At 36.3% G+C, this 11,102-nt stretch overlaps 1 protein-coding gene across 1 annotated transcript; it reads left to right on the top strand.

Annotated features, from left to right (window-relative positions):
* Positions 1-7,055: 7,055 nt before the first annotated feature.
* Positions 7,056-8,991, top strand: LOC108969717 (the record flags this gene model as incomplete). The annotated part of the gene is made up of 2 exons (XM_018934602.1): positions 7,056-7,661; positions 7,726-8,991. Coding segments are annotated over exons 1-2 (1,872 nt in total), but the record flags the coding sequence as incomplete, so codon positions are not given.
* Positions 8,992-11,102: the final 2,111 nt, after the last annotated feature.

Raw genomic sequence — 11,102 nt, 5'->3', positions numbered from 1 at the left:
TTAATTCTTAACTTCTAATATATAAATAAATAAATATATAATTATTCGTTACATAACTAGTTAATTGTTAAATGAATACTTGCCATTAATGTGTATAATTGTATAATTGCCAAGTATTTGCTATTCACAATACATACCTACATACATACAAACAAAACTACATAAATCTGTAGTTGTAGCATATACATAATCTTTATATTATATATAGTCGCCTTTAGACATAAGCAAGAAAAAAAACAAATTTTGTTTGAAATTTACAAAGTGCAACGAAATGTTAGAAAATTATTTTAGCGAATACCAATACAATAGCTGTATGTGTAATCATAAATACTCGTTTAATTACACTCGTACTTATAGTGTATTTAACTGCCAATAATGCATGTGATTTAATTATTTTCAACGGTGTCGGTATGTATTGTATGTGTGTTTGTATGTAAGTAGCCAGCGTTATGTATACGTATGTATGTATGATGCTATGTGCTGACATAAAAGCGCGTAAAAAGCTGTTTTATTTAAAATTGTTCTCTCAAAATGTACTTAGTATTCATTTTCGTATAATATTTATTTGTGTACAAAATTTTCCACTCACTACTTGATATGTATGTAGTTATGTGTTTATTATTATTATTATTTTTTTTACTCATACATATGTATATATGTGTAGCTTGTAGTTAGTGTTAATATTTTTATGTTCTTAATAATTAAAATTTACTCTTTATGTTTAATTTCATGCTGTGTTTTACTTAACTTTATTAGCTGGGTGTATTTTGTTTTTAATTACCGTAAGTCTTAGCTGTAAGCTCGCGTAATTAATTTTGCGCCTTTCCTTTTGTCAGTAATTTAAATTGTTTAATGTAAAATAATAACAAAAAATAAATAAAAATGAAGCGCGAAAATAAACGTTTGCTTTCAAAATAAATATTTTATTTTGTAATTGTAAAAAACAGTATAATTAGACCTAAAATAGTAATTATTGAAAATGAAAACTGTGTTGATCTGTTGCCAAGCAGCGTTGATGCGTCATTTCGCTTAAGTTTGAAACAGAAAAAACTTGCATAAGTAAATAGTTTTAATTAAAATTTATAAAATATTTTTTTCTTTGTATTTATAGTATATTCCAATGCATAAGTGTGTAAATGTTTTTTTTTATGATTTTATATTAATTACTATTGTAGCAGTTACATTAAAGAATGTTTAGTCCTTAGAGTGCGTTTTTTTTTAAATAAAACTATAATGTATATTAACATTTTTAAAGAAATAATAAGCTTGTGTTTTACCTTTAGGRAAAATGACAGAGACATTTATTTGATGCTATAGTGATCTGCTCTGTACGTTGTCTAAGGAAATAATCTATACCAAATGTTGTACGGATACATTGCCAAACATAAAAGTTATCAATATAAGCCGATCGTTAAGATTGTATGGCAGCCATATGCTATAGTGATCCGATTTTAACATTTTCTTTAGATAGCGTTTGCTTAGAAATTAATCCATTAAATACAAAAGTTTTCCTTACCCAAACTTCATTCCCATCCTTCACTTTGTATGGCAGCTATATACTATAGTAATCTAATCTGAACAATTTCTTCAGATAATGTAGCATTTTCTTAGGAAATATTCCGCATCAAATGTAAACATACCTTGTGTATTGAAAAAGTTTTCCATACAGGCATTTGATTCCGATCGTTCAGTTTGCAGGGCAGCTATACTCTATATTGGTCTGATTTCAGTGATTCCGATAAATGAACAGCTGCTTCTATAGAAAAGGACGTGCACACAATTTCAGAACGATATCTCAGAAGCTGAGAGACTAGTTCGCGTATAYACGGACAGACAGACAGATGGACATTTCTAAATCGACTCAGCTCATTATTCTGATTACTTCGATTTCCTGTTGGATTTTATAAACGTTTTGACAGACTTACTCTGGGTATACTCGTACATATTTGATATGAAAACTTTTAACAAAGTGATGAAATCAAAAGTATTAAATGTCCAGTCAAAAAAAAATTGTCTTTGCACGCCCTATAATATTCTAGATTTTCCATAAAGTTTCTAAAGCCTTTATTTCGCAATTTTTTAATTTTTTTCTTCGATAGGTGGCAACTCTGTTTTACAAACTGCTCTTTACAAAATTATTCGGAATATTCCTAAATAAATAATCTAAAACTATTCTACATTATATTCCCTTTTAAGATGTATAAAAAGGTGGCAACTCTCTTTTACAACAAAAAATCCTCTTACAATACTATGCGGAATATACGATCATAAACAGCTTCAAACTATTGTTTGCTCTTTTTCACTCTTTAAACACATAAAAAGGTGCCAACTCTATTTCAAAAATATTGAAATTTAATATTTGTCCGTAAAAAAATGTTTACCAATTAATGCCTGAAATATTTATACGAAAATTTGGTTTTTACATTTTCGTTAGCTGGCAACCCTCTACCAAAATATGTAATCATTTCAGAAAACTTTCTGTCTGTAAGGTGTTTAACGTTTAGCATCCGGTTTGTAACATTTCTCTATCGAAAAATGGCTTTTGATTTTTTTAGACAATTAATTTTTTCATCTTACCCTCAATGGAAACCTCGGGATTCTCAGAAAAGTCTCAGGATCCTCAAAGAAGACCCAGGATTCTCAAAGTAGACCCAGGATTCTCAAAGAAGCCTCAGGATTGTCAAAAGAAGACTCAAGATTCTCACAGAAGACCCAGGATCCTCAAAGAAGTCCCAGGATCTTCAAARAAGACTCTAGTCATCTGCACTCAGATCTGCTACACCCAGCAGCTTATGTTAGAACATTCAAAAGTGGATCTACTACATTTAYCCTAACARTCCGAGGAAGACGACRAYATKKATYYCGGTCTCTTTGACTAAACAACTCAACACTAAAATTAACAGATGTCAGAGCCTAACATGTAGTGATTTTAAAGATGGAATAATTTTTCAKAATCAAATTATCAGAAATAAAACTAATTTTTTTGGTGCAAAGTCTAAAAAATTATCCAAAGATTGCTTGGAAATGCTGTRAATATTTCACCAATTGAAATGACTTCTCAACTCAATTAAGCCCGAGTTTTTCAAAATACTATTATGACTAAAAATAATTGCCGCTCATAGGTCGATTTATACTTTTACTTTTTAGACTACTCTTGTATTGTTTTTCTACCTTAAGCTTCATCGTGTATAACTTTAATAAAACGACAGTAGGAAATAAGAAGAAGATAACTAAAAAATTTCGCTCTGAAACTTGAGAAAAACAATTTCAACAATTAAGGCACAAGAACAGCACTCATCACAGTCTCATCACATACCATGTCCAGAGCGTAGCATACCATACTAACCCCAAGTGACCGCTAGTTGCTGTGTCKCCTCTTTTTCTTTATTTGGTGTGGTTTATCGGCGATGTTTCTTTGCGCAACTACTTAGCGGCGTGTGGCGATTAAAAGTGACAAGTGGCACACATGTATTATGCATGTACTTATGTACTCATTCTGCMACAAGAATTTCTGTGTGTATGTGTGTGTACACTCGGCATACACTTAAATATGCCACGACGAGCTATGTATGAAGCAATGCAACAATAATCGATTGGGGAATTGGTTAGTCAGCTGGTAGTCGCTAGCGCCACTTCTTCGGTGAGACGCTGTGATGGTGTTACTTTATAAGAAAAAGTTATTCACAATATAACATAGTGACATTGTAGTGTTGACTCYGCAATCTGAATAATGATACTTCATAAAATTTTCTCGTCCATTTACTTAGAYGTGCCTGAAAAGCTAACTGAATTGAGTTACTAAACTTTTCCTTAMCTTTCATTAGTGCGAAGACGGCGCTTGCAGCATTCCATAAATAAATGGCTTGTAYTTCAATATTTTACGAAAAGTAGAGGTACACAAGTTCCGTGGCACCTTTGAATGGCTAATGTATTTTAACTTTCCTGCCGAACAACATTGCTTTCTTTGCAGCTTCGCAAACTCTACGACATCGACTCTAAACAGTTCAATGAATTTTCTTCTACCCTTTTAGCACCAGGAACTGTTGTAAATATTCTGACATTRAAGAAATTTCTTCTGCTTCTGGTTGCTAATATTTTTGTCCGCCGTTTGTTGTAACCACGCTTAATTATAGATGTGTCCGTCCAATGGTTTTCTACCAACTTCGTTCTTTTTTCCCCAAAGTAATGAGTTTTTAATACTGTACCATAGTTTTTGCTGTTGTTKCACTGCACTCTTTGCTGTAATCATGTAAAGTTTTTGCTGGCTCTTGTATTATTGTTGATGTTTTTTTTTCCTTGCCGCTATTCGTATGCGCTGCAGCGTAGAGTTTTTCTAGCCTTTAACCGCGCACACGTCCACCAGAGAATTGAATGGGGAAATTATAAGCAACAATAACAATAATGCCAGGCGCCATCAGTGGCACTAAGTCAGGGGTTAGTTAAACATGCGGCGCACATGCCGGTCGCGTTTGAGCAGCGCGTTGCCACATTTAACCTCAAAGTTCAGGCATTAAAGGCAATTAAGACGCGTGTGCCAAACGATTGGCATGCGGCATGTGGCAAGTGGCACATTGCCAGTGGTGGATTGAAGCGCATCGCAAAGCGGTGAGTTCAAGGCTACAAATAATATAACGTAGCTAGAGAGTCAATTGCGTCCTGGCTAAGGTCTGTGGAAAAGTGACAAATTTTGTAATTGAGGTAGATAGATGGCTTAACTATGTGCCGCAAACTCAAGTTTAAGGTTTTGTAGTAGGTATTTAGCTGCTATTCTGCATATATTCAATTGAAATTGGGTGGTATATTTGACTTCATAAGTTTGAGTTAAAATACAAACTCGAGTTTAAGGTACCAGAGACTTTGCTGCTAATTTCCAAACAATCTATTGAAATTGCGTTGCTAATTGAGTTATAAGGTTGATATCATACCATAAACTGCGATTATTAAGCGTTAAATTGGGTAGTCGAAAAAGTCTTTTCGTATTTCTAATCAAATTTTAGCTTATTTTTTATATTTATAATGAGCTTTTATGAACCAAATATTTACCATTTTGGTCGACCACTTTTTGCCATTTTTCCGCTAGAGACATTATTACAGGAGTAAAAAGCATTTCTCGTTTCTCGGCGAAAAATTGCGAAAAGTAATTTTCACAGGCTTCTCTTGAAGCCAACTTAACTCCATCAAAAAAGTTCTGCATTGATCCAAAAAATCAGAAAATAGTCATCCATTGGAGTAAKGWCAGGGCTATATARTGGATGCTTCAGAACTTCAAAGCCAAACTCTCCCAACTTTTGCCGAGTCATCAAAAATGTTTGTAGTCTAGCGTTGTCCTTATGGAAGATGAAGCTTTCTGTTTATTAGTTCTGGCCGTTTTTCCGCTTGTTTTTTTCAATCTCATCAGTTGTTGAMAGTAAAATGTAGGATCAATCGTTCGACCAGTCTAGAGCAGCACATGGTGGATGATTCGTTTTCAATCCCATTAAACACTCAGCACAATCCTTCGAGGCGTCAATGCTATTTTTGCAACTATTTTTTGAGCTTCGCCACGCTTGGACCATGATCTTTGTCGCACATCATTGTCGCGTTTGATCCACTTTTTGTTTCCTGTTACTATTCGCTTCAGAAATGGTTTGATTTCATTTCGTTTTAGCGAAGAATCACTGATGTTAATTCGCCCCATTCAATTTTTCACAGACAATTCATGTTCAAACTTCGAGCATATTTCTGTAGCCTTTTTTGAATGATTCAAACCCGTCTGATGTTGCATGTTAAGTTCCTTAGCGATGTCATGGCTGCTTATGTGACGGTACTGGTAAATCTTTTCCATAATTTCGTCGTCTTTTTCAACGGTAGGTTGATCAGAGCGAGATGCATCTTTCACATCTAAATTTCCAAAACGTAAACGAGCGAACCATCGTTGTGCAACACGAACCGATACAGCATCGTCTCCGTAAACTTCACAAATTTCATTGSTGGCTTGTGTGGCATTCTCCCTTTTTTTATAAAAAAAATCTCAATATATGTGACCTGGTTTACGGAAAGGGGCTTACTTGTCAAAAAATCAATTTTCACTTTTTAGTTGATTCGGATGGAAGATGAGATGCTTTTTCACGTGATAGAATCCAAAAATTTTCGCACGTTAGCTCCCTTTTCGTAGACCAGGTCACATATAGCGAATTTCTTCATTATTTTCACTCATTTATGAACAGCTGTAACCATTTCTCAGTTTTCACGCTTTTATTTTATTTTTATTATTATTTTTTTTAATGAAATCTCACCTTTCCACTCCACACTATGCGGTTTGACACAATGTGATTGTTGGCATTGGAGACTGCAATGTCATCGATTGATAAAATACGAAACAACTTTTTCGACTAACCAATATTTTGGATCTTTTGCTCAGACACTTTTCACTAAACTCGGATTGTTGGAGTAGCAAGGAGAACTTTCTTTGATATATGGACTTGCAGAAACAACGATCGAAACCACAATAATTGCTTTACAGATTCGTTGCCGAGCAAAGTATTCATAGAATAGTTTCTGAGCACATTTCGTATTATATTAGCTTACCGGAGTTTCTCTTCGGCCGCTGAAAGTTCCATTATTAATAATTAAGTTTTCCTATGTATAAAACAGCTTTGATTTCTAACTAGAAAAACATATCCCAAATGGTTAATTTTAGTTAATTGAATGTAACAACACATAACTAACGCACACATATGCACTTGATTGTACATGAAGCTTAATATGACTTCTTAATACACACAAACTCCACGACGCTGGTATGAAATCCCGCTAAATGAGCAGAACACAACTTTTAACAGCTTTTCTCACATTAAGTTTGCATAATTAAGGGACAACGCTTAACCCAAACACACATACATAGCTTATTATGCCACACCTGGGAATCAATTAGCAGCAACATGCGACACCTAAGTACGAACACACAATTATTTGTAGCTTGAAGGTAAGCGTAACGGCATTGGATATATGTATGTTAAGCAATAAAAGCGCTAAGTAAACAGAAATTAGCGTCACAAACTCTGGCAGCGGAGAATATGAAGCATGAATGGAATTTTGGCTGCACACTCGCATTACAACTACTCACGCAGGTGGTCAGTTGTGAGCAGCGCACAGACGGAGCAGAATTGACAGACTATAGTGTGCTGAATATCCTCCAGGATGTGCGACAACTGCATCACTATGACCAGCTGGTGTTTGTTCACAACCGTAATGCAACTTTAGGATCGGCATTCGTGGCACAAACACAGACGGAGCTGGAGGAGCCACAGGAAGTAGTAGCCTATGAGAACTTTCGTCTGACCGCTAATGTGGATTATGAAGAGCAGTTCATACGCAAAGTGATGTCGGAGCTCGCAGTGCCAGTTATACACTTCAACGAGTTGAGTGCCGTTCAGTTGAAGCAGCACTTTAGAGTGGAGCTCTTATTGGTGGTGTATTTGGAAGAGGCATTGGTGGCGCAGTCAGGGCTATTCAAAACGTTAGCGACAAGTTTGCAGCATAGAACACTCTCGAATATTTTATTTTTAATAAATAACGATAACACCACGGCGACCTGTGATGAGCTTTATCTGGAGCAACTCTTTAAATTTTGTTGGCAAAGCAAAATGATAAATGTGGCAGCATTGTGCGCCGACTATAAGGTATAATATAGCGTTTAGTATATTTCATAGATATAATTGCAACATATTTTCTACAAACTTGCAGCGCACAAAGCAATTCTACAGTTACACACACTTTCCAGTGTTTGCCTTGGAGTACAAAACCTTGAACGCCTTACAACTAAAAGACGAGTCCATCTTTCCGGATCGGCTTCGCAACTTACACGAGTTCAAGATACCCTATATAATAGGTGGCTCCGAGCCACGCATTATTATCTACAAATACAATGGCAAACGCATTTTGGGCGGTTTCGTTGGCCATTTCTTCGTCACTTTTGCAGCTAAACACAATTTTAAATTCTACGAACCGCCAAATATGAGAATCACGCCGGCGCAAGAGTTAGTCGAGGCAGTACGGAATAATACTGCTGAAATTTCGATCGGTCTTGCGTATCCAAATATACCCCTTGATGGTTTCTCTTACCCATACGAGCAGGTGAATTGGTGCGTTTGGTCGCCGGTGGAAGCGGATATACCAAGTTATGACTTCTTTTGGATCGTCTTCGAGGGTATGACCTTTGCGCTGGCGCTCGGCGTCGTACTGCTCATATCCGTTGTGTTGAGTTGCGCGCTCTGGCAGCATGGCAAGAAACCGGACTTGTTGCGCTTTTTCATACATGACGCTTGCCTGCGCGGCGTTTTGGGTCAGTCATTTCGTGAGCTCAGTCGCGCACCGTTCGTTATACGTTTCATTTACTTGCAAATCTGTGTACTTGGTATATTGCTGACTACCTCGTATAATGCCTACTTTGCCACCTATTGGACGAGTGCACCGAAGGTGGCACCATTCCGCAATATCGACGACATACTGCATTCGAATAAGAAGATATTCGTTTTTGCGCCCGAATATGTAGAGATGATTGCACGTACGGCAGACTTGCGAAAGTATATTCCCATGTTTTATGTTGAAAAAGATTATAAAACTTTCCTATCGACACGTGACACTTTCAATACAAAATACTTGTATATGGTACCAACAACTAATTGGCGAATTTACAATGAACAGCAGAAAGTTTTTACCACGCCCTTATTTCGTTTACGCAGCGATATGTGTTTTTATAATAATATACCGATGTGTTTCCCTATTCACAGTAATTCGATATTTTCGCAAATCTTACGAGACATGATTTTGCGGACGGCACAGGCGGGTCTAACTGAGTATTGGACGCGTAGCGGCTTTTTGGAGATGCTCAAAGCCGGACGTGTGAGCTTGAAAGACTTGAGTCGTCGAAATGAGTTCCGCGCCATGGCTGTAAAGGATATGAAGTATATTTGGATGGGTTATGGCATTGCTTGTGCTATAATGATAATGGTATTTCTGACTGAGCTCTGCTACTTTCGACGCAAGCGTGCAATGGCATTTTTTGTAGAAAAAATTTGGCGTCGAATTTGTGGCAAGAAAAAGTTGTAGACAAGCTGAATATAAATTATATTAAATAAATGTATTTTTAACCGTGCGTTCGCCTCTCTTTTATATTTTTGAACTAACCGAGGTAGTGCTTGCTCGAATTCTTCAGATGAAAACCCTTTATCCTTGATCCATATATCTTTAAAATTATTCGCAAAATCTGCAGAGCTTCACAAGTAAGCTTCTGTATTCACCGAAAACAAAAATTTTAACGAAAAAATCGCAATTTTATAAAGGAATATTCACGATCCTTTAAAATCAGTGTCGACTATTTATAACGAGAGAAGAAAGTATTTAGTTTTTACCCAGAAGCTGAAATTTAAATACAAAAATAGAAAAAGTCTCAGATCACTTCACTAAAATTTGTTTTAATATTCGCTCCCAGTTCGAAGGTATATTGATTGTATTAATATGTTCGCTGAGTATTTAAATAATGGATTTATCCTGGAGCAGCCTTAGGTTAGGTTAGTTTAAACGGGTACACCAATAAATCACGCATAGACCACGTTGGTCCTTTACGATACCAAAAAAAGTTCCGTTGCTAAGGCCAAGAGGAGTAGTTTTCATTTAGGATTATTGCGTTTGACGTGAATTTTAACAGTATCTGCTTCCCCACTATCGACACCTCCTCCAATGTATAATATCATACCTTGGGGACCCCAGATGCTTACAGCGTAGTTTTGCCAATGCGAGATAAGGGCTAAGAGATTCACCACTGTTTCCCTTCTACCCTGCTCTAAGTATTTCCTGCAGTCGTCTCGATCTGTCAGCCCCATTTTGCGGGCGTGTGTCGCCACCAGACAGTGACCAGCTAGTATTCCCATCATGTTCCTGCAATATCTTTTATCGAGTGCCAATAGGAATTTTGTGTACTTGTGTACCGATCTACCGTTTTGCACCTGAATTTTACAGTTTTTGCACCAAGGTAGGTCGTTCCAACGGGTTTTGAATCTCTTTACCATGCTTCCACAGCAATTTGCTGTCCAGGACTACTCCAAGGTACTTAGTGTGATCCTTGAGAGAGAGTTGTGTCCCATATTGAAAGAAGCGCCCATAGAGGATAGCTGCCTTAAGTAACTGTTAATTCCTAAATAAAGTCACAAAGCCACAATTTTAATTTATTAATATAATTGAAGCACCCAGTATAAATGAATCTCAAATTTTTGCACATTTGGCAAAAGAGTAAATTCTTCTACATACCGCTTATATGTAATACAAGAACATGTGGCGTACATACAAACATATCCAACCATGCCTAACACGCCGCTTATGCAAAATTTCGTGCTTTTTAAACTTTTCAACACCGACTCTTTGTTCGTTTCACCAAATCAGCGCTGTTTTTGGAAATTTTTCAAGCAAATTTACGAGTGTCTTTTTTCATGAGCTCAACACATTTTCCACGGAGAAGATTAGCGCCCAATACGAATTGGTCGATTTGCATGGCCCGAAATACCGCGAAGCCTACAATTTGGCGGCATTGTGCGATTACAAGAGAATCTTTTGAAGCCAATAAGGTACATAAAAAATTGTTATGTGCACAGAATTGTTACAAACAAGACCGACAGTGTTCTGCCCACTTTATGTGAGATAAAGGCTGGTGTAACGCTTTTATAGCTTAGACATTTTTTTACGTTTCTATAACGGTGCAACACAAAGGGCGGACAATGACATGTAGTACTCTGTTGAAACAGAGAATTGATTGTTAACAGTACTGGGGCTTTTATTCCAAAGACAACCGCAGAGAGATCTTCAGAAAGTATTTTGATGCAGCAACACTCATTCGTTTGTGTTGTACTCTTAATTTCACATCTAGAAAGGAAAAATTAGTTAAGTTTAAAACTAAACTCTTATCCTACTAGTAAGGACACCCTTTCAGCCGACCTTTTCACCATTAATTAAACATAGTAGCTCAGTGTTTCTGCTGCGTTCCTTATTGTGCGTTAAAGCTCATTATTTTAGAATTTTTTCTCGGAAAATCTTTGGAAAAATCAAATCTAATGTTTAAATTATGCGTT

This window comes from Bactrocera latifrons, unplaced genomic scaffold (genome assembly GCF_001853355.1).
Source record: "Bactrocera latifrons isolate USDA-ARS-PBARC rearing strain unplaced genomic scaffold, ASM185335v1 scaffold_262, whole genome shotgun sequence".
Taxonomy (NCBI): domain Eukaryota; kingdom Metazoa; phylum Arthropoda; class Insecta; order Diptera; family Tephritidae; genus Bactrocera; species Bactrocera latifrons.
This window is presented reverse-complemented; position numbering and strand designations above follow the sequence as displayed.